The sequence below is a fragment of the Enhydra lutris genome, unplaced genomic scaffold (genome assembly GCF_002288905.1).
Source record: "Enhydra lutris kenyoni isolate GAN:26980312 unplaced genomic scaffold, ASM228890v2 scaffoldscaffold15, whole genome shotgun sequence".
Lineage (NCBI taxonomy): Eukaryota > Metazoa > Chordata > Mammalia > Carnivora > Mustelidae > Enhydra > Enhydra lutris.
The window spans coordinates 57925562-57940717 of NW_019154099.1; the positions used below are offsets into that span (position 1 = coordinate 57925562).

General features: G+C 49.5%; 1 protein-coding gene across 1 annotated transcript in view; it reads right to left on the reverse strand.

Annotated features, from left to right (window-relative positions):
* The window catches only part of LOC111147124 (ephrin B2), a 40357-nt gene extending 26679 nt beyond the window's left edge, over positions 1–13678 (reverse strand). The window contains exon 1 of the mRNA XM_022503027.1: positions 13354–13678. Within this exon, the coding sequence (XP_022358735.1) occupies positions 13354–13475 (122 nt within the window). The 5' untranslated portion in view covers positions 13476–13678. The remainder of the gene's footprint in view (positions 1–13353) is intronic.
* Positions 13679–15156: the final 1478 nt, after the last annotated feature.

The window sequence follows — 15156 nt, forward strand, 5'->3', positions numbered from 1 at the left end:
CGACCATATGTGTGACTCTTCGTCTGTGCACACACTTGGAAGACGTCGTAAACTTCAGTCTAGAGGATAGTTTTATTAGTAGAATCCTAATCTGCAGAGCCAGAAGCCTCACTCCGGCCGATGACCTCGCCTTGCATCCGACAGTCTGTGTGTAGCTGGGGAGCACACTCGTGTTTAAACTTAATCCATTTCCGTGTTATTCTGCAATTACTGTACGAGTCAAAATAATATTAAGTTTCACAGCCTATGGTGCTGCACAACTGAATGAAGACGGACTCCTTTTGATGTTAATCTTGTGTTTTATTTGTGACATAATCCTCAAACAGTGGTGGCTAAAGAAAGTTTCATTTTAAAACACTCCAAGGTAATACCCTGTAGTTTAAATTTTCATTGAGGAAAATAACACAAGTTATTTAAGTCTTATCTGTTCCACTGAAATAAAAACTTCCAGTCCACAGGAGAGCCTAGAACCAAGCTGAGGTTGCAAGTGTCTCCATACCCGGGTCCCGATGAGCACCGAGCCTGGCACAGAACCGCTGAACTGCTAATGTCGTACACCCGAAACCAATGACGACACTAAGTTAACTACACTAGAATTAAAATAAAAAAACTTAATTAAAAAAGAGAAGAGATCTGCACATTCCTAAGTCAGAGACTTACGGTGTGTGACATAGACACAGCACCGTTTTCTTTGCGTGGGTTCCAAAAGTCTAGTCCATCTCGGCTGTGGAATTAAAAACGAGAAGCAGCCACCCACCTCAAAACAAAACACAGAAGTTTTATTTATGAAACTGATCTAAGCACCCCCTTTCCCCCTCAAAACTTTCCCAAAAAGTGAAATTTGTAGCCAGATAAGGCCGAACTGGGGAGCTGAAAGCGTAAGGCAGGGGTGCCGGGAGGCCCAGTGGGAAACAAGAGGGAAGTGAGTCACTCCGGCCAGCTCTGTCTGTCGCGCTGGCTCATCCACGCCAGCCCCATTATCGAAACAGGGATTTCATAACCCGCGGAGGCAAGAGACGCTGCAAGCTTCTTTCCCAACTGTGATTTGTTTGCACCTGTACGGTCTTGTCCAAACCGTGCTTTTAGCAAGAGTCTGTAAAGGAAGGTGGAACTCTTGTTATTTACAGGTGAGGCACTGAGAGAAAAGTGGCTTTCATATAGGAAGAAACTGAAGGGGCACTTCCAGCGGGCTGTCCCCTTGCTGTTTCAGGTAGACGCCTGCAGATCCATTTGCTCACATGCCTGAGCGGGACATCACAGAGCTGAAAGGTGCATGTAACTCACCAAGGGAGGGGGCTGGCTGGGAAGGAATGGAGCGGGGATCTCCATGCATAGCAATGTCACAATCTAGTTTGGGCGTCTCTTCTTCTAGTGACTTCCCATTCCTTTTGTTCCTATCATCACCCTTTTTTTTTTTTTAATGCTAAAGAATCTCGCCCATTTAGAAAAACAATCCACCCGCGTTTTATGGGTGAACAAAACCTCTCCCCTTTGGTGAGGAAAGCAACACCGAGAGAAAGAGGCACACTAAAGGAGTCCAGTTCCTGCTCCTCAAGTGGGACTGGGACCCTGGGGCCGAGCCTGCTGTATTCCCTGCTGGACTCCAAGCCCTCCATCCCGTGCCTTGCACAGAACGGGTGCTCCATGGGTGTCGGTGTCATTACAGAACGAACACTTTGATAAGGACGGTTGAAGAAGAGACAGAACTTTTAGTTCTCCTCTTGATGTAAGAACAGACTCTCCCTGCCAACTGAGCACAAGCCTGCCAACCTAAGTTACAAGGCTGTGCAATCATTTTACAACAACCACCTAAATGCCTTCCTCCCGCACACTTCCTTCTTCCCAGGCTTGGGAGCAGGGTCAGGGACAAGTCTGCTCTGGGCCTATAACAAGAAACATTTTCCTGCACCTCTCGTGACTTTGGGACACAGCCCAGGGAGTAGGAGAGAGGAGAGGGAAAGAAATAAAGTGGGCATGACAACAGTCAGGTCTGCCCTGCTGACATCACAAAGACTCAAGCCTGACTTGCTGGAGACTTCCACACAGATCCCCCAAAGTGTCTAAGAAAAGTGCGTGGGGCGCCCTGTACCTGAGGACAGTTACATATAGTTCCCACTCGGTCACCACAAGCAGTCTGGATAGAGCCCCACCAGGACACAAACATGCGCAGAAATGAAATACTCCTTAGTTATTCAAACAGGCAGCTACTAAATTAAATGGAAGGAAGACCTGGCTGAGACCTCCAGCTCGCTGCTTGGTCAACAGGGAAGCGGACACTCGGTCCCAGGAAGAGGCAAGCGGAGAGGCGCATTCTGGAGGCCAGAGGACCTCAGGCTTCCCGGCTTCCTCAAACAAACTGCTCCAAACTTGCAGAACATCAAAAGCCAGATGGGATATACTGAATGAATCCACAGGCAAGAAGCCAGAAGCCCAGTTTGCTGTAGAAATAGGCCTGGACTTGATTTGAGTCTTCTCAGCTCTGACAAGCTGGAAGCTGGCACAGATCCCAAAATCCAAAATAAAATGGCATTTAATTGTGACTAGACTCTAAAAAAGATGTCATACTATTTCCTTAGCTTGACACACGCTCAGCACCTAACCAAATGCAACTGTCTTCTAAAATCTGACCTCTCTCCCAGAGAAACCATCAAATATTTAAATACTTAAAAGGAAAATGTGAATGGTCAAAGGAATAATACTCACTAAATGCATGAATATTGTATACTTTTATAACTAGTTCCCATTGGGTAGAACCTTGTTATCAAAGATTCAAAGAACCCATCGAGAATTGCATATCCATCATTGGAAAGGTTATAAATAATGACTGACAAGGGACAAATTATACCTCAAACTTTTTTCTTTTTAACCCACCTTGTATGCACGGTTTTCCGTGAATGTATGTATGCTTAATTTAGTTATTCGACTTCCAGTTACTCCGTGCCATAGCATAAGAGAGAGAGGCAGAGCATTAAGAGGATGGGTTCCAGAACCAGAGTAATCAGGTTCAAATGCAGACCGTACCACTTATTAACTATAGGACTTTGGGCAAGTTAATTAATGTGCCTTGGTTTCCCCATTGATATTATAGGAATCATAAAAGTACCTCTCTTAGATGGTTACTATGAAGACTGAATGAGTCAGTATTTCTTGAACTGTTAGAGTAGCATCTGGCATTCAGTAAATGCTCCCTAAGTGTTGTTAAATAAACTGTGTCCAGCAGGTGAGTTAGTTTCTAAATAAGAAGTAACATGTAACATTAACACAAGTGATTCTACTCTGCCCATCCCCCACACACTGCAGTCATGTTTCTGTTCAATAACACAATCTCCTCCTGTATCCAGTACTAGGCCACAGGAAGTGAATTCAGCCCAGGCTCTCCTCAGTCCATGGGGGATAAGCTGTTTTCTCTGATGTTATAAATGTTACATCACGGGTAGCATCAGGGTAGGGAGCAGAGGGGAGAGCATGGAATTTGCAGTAGAGGGGAAAATAAAAGCAGAGGAGTCTTAAAGAGGAGTAGAAGCATGAGGTGGACAAAGTATAATGCGACAAACTCTAAAAGGTGAACTTGCTACGTTGTAATCTTGATTAACATGCCATTTTTATTTATTCTGCCTTTGTACATGGTAGACAAAATGAACCATAGCCAGGCACACAAATACTCAATTTTATTAACAATAGGTGACATTTATTGCTTCATTGTGTCAAGCACAGAGCCAAGCTCTTTCAATCCTCACCACAATTTTATTACTCTTATTCAGCGCTATTAGACTATTGCCTCCATTTTAAAGATGGGATAACTGAGACATAGAGGGTACTCCCCCTGGTTACACAGTGAAAAAAAAACCAGCTACACTGGGATCAGGCTCGAACAGCCAGATTCCAAAGCAGTACTCTTTGCTAAACTGATTTCTCTGACCTTTCCATTATCATCGTGTGCATCTTAAAAACCCCTTGGTACCGCTAATTCTCATAATCAGAAAAGTAGCTGAGATCACTGGGTTAGCTATCCCACAGGGTCTATCTGCCTCCCCTGCGGGTCCTTGCGCTATGCTCAGATGTATGAAACAATGCGGATGCCTACAGACGTACACTCCGTACACACATATTGCTCTTAGCTGAAATGTTACTACTGGCTTATTACTGTGTTTTTCAGGTGACCACACTTCCACCAGGCCTGGGACTTCCCTGTCCCCCCACCCTAGGACTTAAGTCACTTGAGGGTGGAGGCTCGTCTTTCTATTATCTGAGCCTAGTAACGGGCCTCACAGTTAACCAATGCTGGATGAACAAATCAATGCTTATTCAGCTCTCAGTGACCCAGACGATCTCTTGTGGCCTCCAATAAGGCAAGTACGGAGCAGGCGGCAAGCCAAGGACCACAGATTCCTTCAGAGATTCCACAACAGCCTTAGTGGGTGACGAGCTAATGATGAGCTGTTTCCGAGGGGGGGAAAAAAGTTAATTTAGAGCAATGGTTGTCAAGGTGTGGTCTCTGTGTGGCAGAGCATCAGCTGAGAGGTCCTTGGCAATGTCAATTTCAAGTCCCACCCAGACCTCAGGAATCTGGAACTCGGGGGTGGAGCCCAGCAAAACCCTGTTTTAACAAGCCCTCCAGGTGATTCTGTGCCCTCAAATTCTAGAGCCACTGCTCTGGAAAGGGGTGGGGGATCTCTAGTAAGAGGTGACATGCTAATACACCATAGGCAGCCATAAATCCACATCTAGACTGTGTTCACTGCACTGATTCTTACTGTAGGTCATCACTAGCTAGTAGGCAGAGGTTGCCAAAATGCAACAGCTCTTGTCCCTGACTCTTTGGGACAGGGAGGGCAATGACGCGGATTAAGCCTTGCATATGAATCACGATGGTGCAGCGTATAATGTTCTTTCTATACCCTAGGTATTTAACTAAAGTGCTGTGGGATTACAGAGAAAAGATTTAAAGAAATTATGCTTGATCTATGTCATCAAGAAGGCACTCATCTAAGGTAATTTGTAAACTTTATTAGACAGCCCATTATAATGAAGATCCATTTTCCCATAGACAACTGGGGACTCAGGGCTTCCAGGAGCTTATTTGCATCTAAAATGTACCCCGAATTGAGTTCTAGTAGTTACACGAAAATTGGCCTTTTCTAACTTCTTTGGCAGGCCCATTCTGAGCCTGGCCCTGAACATGACTGGCCTGGCCCCGCTCACACGACAGTTCTGGTGCAGGGCAAATGTTTTCAGGCCACAGTGAGCCAGGAAGAGCAAGGACCAAGACTCGTGAACATTTTGTCATGCTGGGCCTCCGGTCCTCGGTGGGAACCTGGGAGGCTGAAAAGATGCTGCAAAGGGAAAGGTGCATTTGAGACCTTCTGATAGGGCAGAGGTTAGGGACCCTTAGAGCGGACAGTAGGTGTTAGACCCAAGACACACGCACACGCACCCTCTTCACATGCCCCAAACTAGCCAAAGCCTTAGGAACAACCACAATCCCGTTCCTCCAATGCAAACACATTGACTCTATTGGTTCCAAAGCTGAGAGCAGCACTCATCATTGTCCTGGTGTGATTTGGGAGGAATCAGTACATGAAAAGTACAGGGAATGCCTTGGGGGCCAGAGGGACTTGCCCAGCAAGTACTGGGAGACCCATATACAAGGACTGTAATTAAAGGAGACAGCTGAACTTAAACTGAGAAAACACACTGGATCATGTAATTGTTTTATACAGGAAACATGAAGAATCTATAGGACTGAGGGAAAAAAAGTTTTCAAAGCAAAGTTGATCACTAGTCCTTCATTCTGAACATGTCGCATGTCTGCCCGGCACTGCGTGGTTAGAACCTTCACCTATCCATGCTTTTAGAGGAACAAACAGCAGACTATAAATACTTCACTACAGCCCTTTTTTTCTTCTTCATATTCTGCGTAGGGAATCACTAAAGGCAGAAACAACTTATTTTTCTTTAATGGAGCGTTCTCCTACTATGTTTTGTTTTCAGGTTTTTTGTTTGTTTGTTTTGTTTTGTTTTGTTTTTAATCAGCAAATATGCTCCCACCAGTCACAAAATGCTTTCAACTAGAATTACACGTTTGAATTTATACAGGAAAAGGGACATTAAGAGCCGCTGCTGATTCTCTGCGGGAGCATGAGAAATAGGTTCACCTGGCATCCAGGGTGCGTGGAAAACACTTCATCTCCGATCCCCTCCTGTTTCCCCTGGTGCACCCGATCCAACCATCCTTATCTCCCGCACCTCCGCACTCTTTCTCTGCAGGTAGACCGGGAAGCTGAAGGCTCCGGGATGGTCAGTAAACTGGAGGCTGGGCTCCCCTGCGTCTTTCTCTAATCACTTTAACCCTGTTCCTAGGAGAAAGCTGGAGGCCAGGGCAATTCAGCTTCTTCTTTTGTCATTTGCCTGCCATAAATATGCACCAGTCTGCATTTGAAAAGCTGAAGGAGGCCGCAAGCTTGCTGGACATTTATCATGCTCTGTTCCCTGTTAACAAGCAAATACTTTAGCTGAATGGGCCATTAGCAATCATTGTCAAATGGAGAATGCAAGGTGCTTGGATGTGACCAGTTTGTCAATTAAGGGGGTGTCCCTTCTCCTTGGCGAATCTAGACAAGTACAACGGGTCTTTCCATAGAGATTACTGAATTAGGGGTACAGTCGCAGGCACGGGGTATGGCAAGTGTATGGGCAATCATTTTTAAATATTTTGGATCTATGAAAGCTACATAGTAATGACCAGAAAAGTAGGCGACGAAGGTGATAAATGCCCACCCCAAACAGAGGGTCAAATGATCTGCAAATGAGGAACCAAACCAAAGCCAGGGGTCTGAAAGCGAATACTGGGGATTTGATGAAGATCTCAGACACAGAACTAGTCAGTCAAGAGAGGCCCCATGTTGCTGTTCAGAGAGCAGCCCGGGGAACTCCCCGATCCACTCCATCAAGAAAGACACTGGGGGTGTTTGTAGCTTTCAGTATTGTCTGCGTCTTAAGAGTTTTCAGACTCTCCCAAAGAAATGCTGAGACTTTTCTAAAACGCCAAATAGGAGGCAGTAAAGCAAATATTTCCTTTCTGCCTTGACCCAATTGCGGATGTCACTCTGCATGGAACCCAATCATGGTTTCAATGGCTCGTTTTGTGTCATGACTAAAAGGGAGAGTGCGGAAGGCAAAAACAAAAGTCCAGTTGATTCACAAGCTTGTTCAAGACAGAAGGCAGTAAGATTCCATGGCATAGCGATGCTTTTTTTTTGTTTTTTACTTGGAAGCGAGCAGTGCTAACATTTTCTAATCCTGTCTTTACATGAAGGGCGCCCATCCCATTCAACTCCAAGGTTAAGACTCACATTAACGAGTAAAATATCATTTCGATAGAGCCCATTGGTTTGGTCATATTGGATTACTGTTGATTGGAATGAAAACAAAATACCCCTCCCTTTTATTTATTTTATTATATATTCTTTTCCAGGGCAGGAAGGACAAAACTCGGAGAAGGGCTCTCTGGCAGAGGGGGACGGACAATGGATACTGTTTACCTTTGCTTCTCTCCCACACGGTGTGAGATGGCGCTGGGTCTGAAACAGGGCTGACGTCCAAAGTTCTCTCTCTCTTTGCGGGGAGCTCCAGCCCTACCTTCCCCTCTGGTCTCTGTTCCTGCCCAGCATGGCCCTGCCTGAAGCCCAAACAGATTAAGGCGAGGACCGCCAAGTGCAGCTAATCCTACAGAATGGTTACCCCCGTCAGGCCAGGAGTTAAAAAGGAAAATCTTGCGGGCCTTAACAACTGCAGTGATCTAAAGTTTTAATCAGCCCCATATCTCAACCTCTAAAAAGGACAGCCAATGAAATCTACCTTCGCCGCATTATCCGCCACCAATGAGCAAGAACTGAGCAGCTTTTCTTTCCTGCTTTCGCAGTCCTGGGCCACAAGCAGGGCTTTCATACTTTCTAATCCGAGTTTCCAAGTCTGTGTGGTTCTCACGTAATAGCCAACAGCCTAGAGCAAGGGCCTTCGCTTCTACACCCTTTTCAGAGACGTGTCATTTCCAACATCAAGCTAATCTATATGTTGCCATGGCTTCCCCTTTATCTGCCTTTCCATCTTATGAACTGCATGGATTTACCACATTATTTTTATCTGAAAGACAGAAAATGGTGGTTTTATTGCCATACAATCAGATTACTGCTGCTAGTTTCTCTATGCCTTTTTACCGTACTTCAATCAAAAGGGATCAGTTTCTTTATACTCTGCCCTTGATTTACATTACATCTGTAAAGACCTAGTCTGGGTTGTAATCCCCTTATTAACTATGACCAGAGTTGATTTGCCTAAAAATAAAAGCAAATTGTGTCAGACCCTTTCACTTTGTTTTTGATTCGGAACTACAAAATGGATTACTAAAGAAATCTTCAGAGTTCACACGGCTAGCGTAGCACTGAATTTAAAACAAGAATTAAACAAGTTAAACAGGGGGCCATGTCAACGGTTTACATTTTCCATCATGGGAGAAGGGCTGAGTTGCTTATGTCTTTGTATTCTTTGGCTTTACAGAGACAATGAAGCCACAGGAGTTTTTCCAAGCTGTTCGAACACTGTCCCATTTGCCATCCTTCCTTCTTTGCTTTTCTTACATCCCTCTCCCAGCCCCACTCTAATCCCACCCCTTAAAAAAAAAAAAAAAAAAAAAAAAAGGTTGGGGGGGAGAGCTCTTCCCTGAAAGAGCTAATTCCTGACTAGAAGCTTATAGTTCTATGGGTTCTGCATATTTTAATCAAAATATTTTAAACAGTTGAACACTCCTATTTAAAGCTCTACTCCGCTACACAAAGGCTGAGCTCATAAGCAAATCTATGTAGATGAATGATAAGTGACCTGAAAAACAGGCTCTTTATGTCAGCAGCTAAGGAAAGCAGAGGCTAGGCAGACTGGAGTACCATTTTCATCATTATTTTCCTTACAAGAGTGCTGCTTTTTGTCTACTTTCTACTTTGGGATGGAACAGTTTAAGAATAAAGTTTTCGTAAAATCACCTTTCTAAAAAAAAAAAAAAAAAGAAAGAAAGAAATGTCCTTTTTGCTGAGGGTCTAGTCCATATTTTCTTTCCCTGCCACTCCCAATCCTATGACGCATCACTGCAGTCATGCTGGGATCTCAGACCGTCTCCCATTAGGCAAGAGCTCTGGGAAACATCACACTAAGGTAGATGTCACACTAAACCTCTTGGGAGCTACCCAGAGCACTTCAGAGGAAGGCAAGGTACCACGGGTTTAGTTGCTCCAACTGCAAAGTCCCTCCGAGGATAATTACCGCACTGATCCACCAACCAAAGGATTTCCCTCAGGAAATTTACAGACAAGAGGTTTTACAATAAGTAATCCAAATATACTGACTGTGCCGCGGCTCACTCCATCTGGAGAGGCCATTCCAGTCTGCAGTTTTTAGCTGGTCCGGGGTTGATGGTTAATTCACCTGTCCTTCTACTTTGGCCTGGGAGAGTCAGAAACTGTTCAGGAAATTTGCAGTCATTTGCATTTCTTTACATCTGTAGGACAAGTGTCAACAGCTACGCTTTGTGAAAGATTTAGAACCAAGTGCTTAACAAATCATCTTAACCTCCAGCTCCCGTTTCTGAGGCTTGAAGCTATAATTGCCGAGGTTAAAAAGTGCAGTCCCTAGACACACGATTCCCAAATAAATTCTCTTCTCGCCTGAAAAGAAGGTGACCAAGCATGTTGTGAGCTATCACTTCGGCTCCGTCTTTGTGTTCTCCCTGGCTCGGTTGTCCTGTGGAACGACAGTCCATTACCTCTAGTTTATCATCCTGACAAAATGTGAGGAATGTGGATGGGAAAGGACTAACAATTCCACCCCCGGTGCTTTGTGCTTTTTTCTCTCTATATTAAAACCGACAAGATTAACCCAAACGCAAACTGTGGAGCATAGTTCAAGGGGCTATTCAATCAGTGTTGAATGTGCATTTGTTTACCTACAAAAATAAGAATTTCAGACACAATGGAAGGCAGGCTGGCTTATATATGGTATTGAATGGACTGTTCAAACAGCACTATCCATTGTAGTTTATTTTATCAATCTCTGACAGGTCCGTATTTATTCAGAGCCTGACTGTGGTGGGGCCCACGTATTATAGGTTATCTGGATTTTATCCAGCCATTCTTTTGTATCAAGTCAATCAATATCAGGAATTCAGTATTAGGCAGGGAAAAAATGACCTGGGAAAAGCAAAATGCTTTGTTAACTAACTAGTATATGGTGCAAAGGGAACAGTACCCCAGACAGAAGGAATTACTGCTCGGCTGAAATTTCCAACAAAGTCAGTGTAATTCATTACAGAGCACCATACCAACACAGCCTTGCTCACTCGAAAGTGGGTATTTTTTAGAAAAGGCAACTATTCATTGTGCCTGGAAAAATCGTTCTACGTCAGTTAATTGGAAATGAAAGCCAGGCTTTGCTATTCTCTGCCGAGTTGAAAGGGGAGAGGGGAAAAAAGGTGGGGGGTTCAACAACCTAACAGACCACAACTGAGGCCACACTGCCGGAGCCCGTGGCTGCAGCGGGAGTAATCCACCTGGCAGGGTAGTTGATAACGTTTCAGACACAGAACTTCTTTTGATGGCTGCATAGACTCTCAGGGATGAGAGCATCAGACAGTGTGATTAAAGTAGTTATGGAGACGGAGAATTTACAAAGGATTTTCTGGACCCTGCGTCCAAACAGCTGCTCCTGCTCCCTACCGTCGACCACCTGCTAAAAAAGCTGACCTCGGAATGAAACAAACCTAATTACTCATGGCGGCTTCATTACAGATGAATTGTTCCACAGTTCGGATGAACTGGTGTGAAACCTCAGTTGCTCTGATCACCTTCCTGCCACATCATATTCGTGGACTGAAACTTTTCCCTGGAAATCAATATGCAACTTCCCCCAAGAAAACAAGCCCTTGGCACTAGGGGTTTTTATTCATTCTCCAACTTAGAAAAGGCTCTTTCATATCACTCCTCCAGGAAGAAATCTTTCTGATGTCTCAAGCTAGCCTAGCGTTCAGCTGCATACTTTTTTAAGTAGACCTTTTCCAGGGGCAAATTATCCAGTCCTCCAGGCACGCCATTATCATGAGAATTTTAAAAGAAATTCTACTCTTGAGGACGGGAGCAATCATGGCAACCGAAACCTCATCTGTGCAGGCAGGCTTCTCCAAAATGTAGGCCTCCAGCAGGTCTCCAAGTCTGCAGCGGCAGCAGAGAAAAACTGAGGAACCCTCCTCATCAGGACCGTGAGTAAAAACAGCAGTCACCTCCCCCCACCGCAAATACATTAGTTAAAGAGGATAGTAATGTCTGTGGCGGGAACAGTTACTGCTGTACCTCTTCTTCCGAGTAGGTGTTTCTAACCTTCCTCCTGATCACACACCAAGTCATAAGCGGTTAGCACAGAGTTGCACATGCTGAGTTGGCCAATGGATGGATTAATGGGAATGTCTTCAAACAAAATGCAAACGTAAATATTAAACCGGGGCGGGGGGCGAGGGGGAGGCGGGAAATCAGCCTCCCCAAACAATCCGTCGGCGAAAGTGTGAAGTGGAGCGGAGCCGACAGCCCAGGGGAGAGGTGAGGGCTGGCGCCGCGAGCATTGCGCGTGGAAGAGTGACCTCTGTAGGCGCAAAGCGAGCACTGGCTGGCCTTTTCCCGGCCCGCCCAGCCTGGGCTCCCCGCCCGCCTAGCCCGTCCGCCCGCGGCCGCACGCCGGTCCAAGCCCGGCGTTTTCCCGCACCGCCTGGTGCCCCACCATTCCCGACCCACCGTGTAAGGCCGTCACTGCAACTACTTTCTCGGCAAACACAAATCTTACATCGAGGAAAAAGAGTGGTCCATACAAGACCGGGCTGCACGGAAGAAGGCTGCATTAAGTAACTTTTAAAAATGCGAGCCGGGTTGGAAAGTGCCATCCGGCATCATGCAAGAATGTGTTTAATCCGATTTACGGCTGTGGCGTTTCTCGCCCTTATCATGAGAAATTCTTGGTAAAACATGTTGGTGAATTTGAAATTTGCCACTTTTAGAAGACTGGATATAATTCTTTAATTAAAATGTGATCTGTAAATCAATTCCCCGTCTCTGTATTCCTAAATCCATGGCCAACTTGCTTGCCTTCACTTAGGCCACTGGTTTTCCTTCTGATCTCAAACGCTTACTCCAGGAGCCAGCCAAGGTCTCCACACTTTTTCCAAGTTTCTCAAGGCTAAAATTCCATGATTCTGTAAAATATTTTTGGATCTGACTAGAAATGTGTTACAAGAAGGAGGTAAGATGCAAAACTGAATGCATAGGTAAGTAATGAGGCGTCATGGCCATACATGCTCAGGGATGAGTCGCCTTTTCTAAATTCTCAGTGCATTCTATTTTGGTAGCTCACGCTGAAAGTTAATCTCCACAAGGCCTGGCTTTCTCCTGGCTACACTGTTTGGTAAAAACAAGTCAGATTCAAGGATCCCATTCCTGCCCAGGCTCCAGGAGCTGTATTGACTGGGCAGGGACTTAAGCTTTTGAAGAAAGCGTCCTTAAAATCAAGTCAGCTATCAGGACCGCAGAGTTCGGGGCCACAGGTTTAGAAACGAAAGGGGGAGACGACGTGCAAAGGTCTCTCCAGGAGAAACCTAAGGCCGGTCACCCCGGCTGGGAGGAGAGGGCTCGCCGCCCGAGTTCTCTGGCGAAGCTGGCGAGCTCCCCGCGCACACTCGGGCAGGCGGCGCGGAGGCGCGTGGGCTCCGGGGCGCTGCGGGCGGCCGGAGACCGCAGGCTCCCTTCCCCGGGGTGCGCTCCTCTGCCCCGGGCTCACAGCCCCGGCCGGCCCGCAGGGATCGGCCCGCAGGGATCGGACCGCGCTCCGGCGCTCCTCGAGAGCGCAGCATCCCTGCCTCCCTCCGCGGCCCGCCAGCGCCTGCGCGCCGGCCAGCCCTGTTTGTGGCCATGTTCTCCGTCCTCGAAAAGAAGTAGGGGTCAGGTATCGCCATCGGACACTTTCCCGAACGTGACACCCGAGCTGCCAGGGTTTGTTTTTTGTTTTTTTGTTTTTAGCGCCCGGGAGCTCATGGGGAGAGGAAAGCGGGGAGAGCGCCCCTTAGAACCGGCGCTCCGGCTAGAAAGCCGAGGGAAGAGTTCCATCAAGTAAAATGTGGCGAGGGTTGGGGACAGGGAACTTGGGGTGAGGGGAACGGGGGTTCCAGAAACAGAATCCGAGGCCGCCGCGGCCCAGCCTTTCCTCCCGCCCGGACGGCGCGACGCGGCGGACCCCAGGCGGGGACCGAGAGGGATCGCGGACGCCACTTACTTGGAGTTCGAGGAATTCCAATAGATGGGCTCTAAAACTATCGACCTGGAAATCGCAGTTCTGCATAAAACCATCAAAACTCCCCAGCAGTACTTCCACACGGAGTCCCTCCTGGCGGCCATGGCCAAGCCGCTCCCAGCTCCGCACGCTCCGGACGACGGAGGGACTGGGCGCGGGCCGGAGCCCCAGTCCTCCGGGCAGACAAGGGGGAGACCGCAGGCAGCTCCGGGGCGCGCCGAGCGGCTCCAGCCGGCGCCGAAGTCGGGGGCGCTCCACTCGGAGCCCTCAGGGCGCGGGGCGGGAGCGCACGCGCAGGGCGCGGCGGCGCAGCGGGCTCAGGGCTCCGGGGCGCCGCGCCGGACGCAGCTCTGACGGCAGGCTCCCGTGCGGCTCCAGGGTGCCGGGCGCGGGCTGCAGGGAGGGCGCGCGGCCGGGACACAAAGGCAGAAAGACGACTCGCGCGGGCGGCGGACGCTGCGCTCCGAGCGGACCGCCTCGCACTATAGATCCAGGGGGGCGGGCAGCGGCCCGAGCGCGCGGGCGCAGCGTCGGCGCGGTTCCATGTCCCGGGGCTCGGGGCGCGGAGCGGCGAGGGGCGCCTCCAGGCGCGCGGGACCCTCCTCTATCTTCGCAGCTCCCGGCCCGCGGAGCAGGCAGGAGGGGCTCGGTCCCCGCCACGGGCGCGGACGCGCACGGGCCTTTGTGTGCGGGGAGGGCGCCGGGACCCTCTCTGCGCGCAGCTCCTAGCTCCGGCCGGCGTCGCCGTCCCCGCCGAGGAGAGTCAGCGCGACCGGCCCGCTGTCAGAGCACTATAAACGCGGGGCCCCGCCCCGCATCGCGCAGCCTATTGGCCCGCCGCCCAGCAGCCGCGCTCCGGTTGGGCGACCAGCCCGTCCGTCATCCGCCCCCGCCCGACATTGGGCGCCGCGAGGCGGGGCGCCGGCTGACAGGTGAGCCCCGCCCCCGGCCCCGGGCGGTGGCGCAAAGGGAGCTCAGCCTGGGCAGCCAAAGAGGGGAGGGGTGGCCAGCGCGTGCACCGGCGCCCCTCCAGCGGTGGGGCGGGGACACAGTTAGGGACGTCCGGGAGGGGAGCGGGAGCAGCGGGGGCCACCTGTCCCCGCGCCCAGCACGCGCCGGCATTGCCCGGCAAGTGTTCTAACTTCAGCAGAGGGACGTCGAGGGCGAAACTTTCCCTGCGGAGCGGAAGGCCGTGGGTTTCCCGCGGGTCTTCCTCCTCTCGGCGGAGCGTCTCCGTTGCAAGCCGGACTCACACCCCCGCACGCGCATCCCTTCCCTGCCCCTCGTAGGTCTCGGGGCGATGAGTTCCACACCTGATTTCGGTTCCTAACCTCAGCTGGGGCCCGACCAAAGTCAACGGGGCCTTAAGATGCGAGACGACTCCCGGCGACGTGGCTGCCGACAATGGGGCGCAGCCGTCCCGGCCCCGCACCCTCCACTCCTCGCTCCCCGGGAAGGCGGCACCTCCAGGCGTTCCCCGCGAGTGTCGCTGGCACACCCGCGCCCGCCGCGGGACCTTCTCTGGGACACACTCACGCCATCCCAAGGTGACCGGGAGTTTAGGGGTGACGGTGACAAATAGCGCCCAAGTGGAGAGGTGGCAGGAATTCCTCACTCTGGTTCTCGGCAAGTGCTTGCCCAAAAGAACGCCTTGGACGAGCGCCACCGCTTCGACGGCTTCCACGGACCCACAGCGCCCACTAGCGGCCGGCCTGACCTCCCTGCGCGCGAGCGCACCAAGGCCCGCCCACCCGCAACCAGAAACCCAGGAACACAACCGCACAG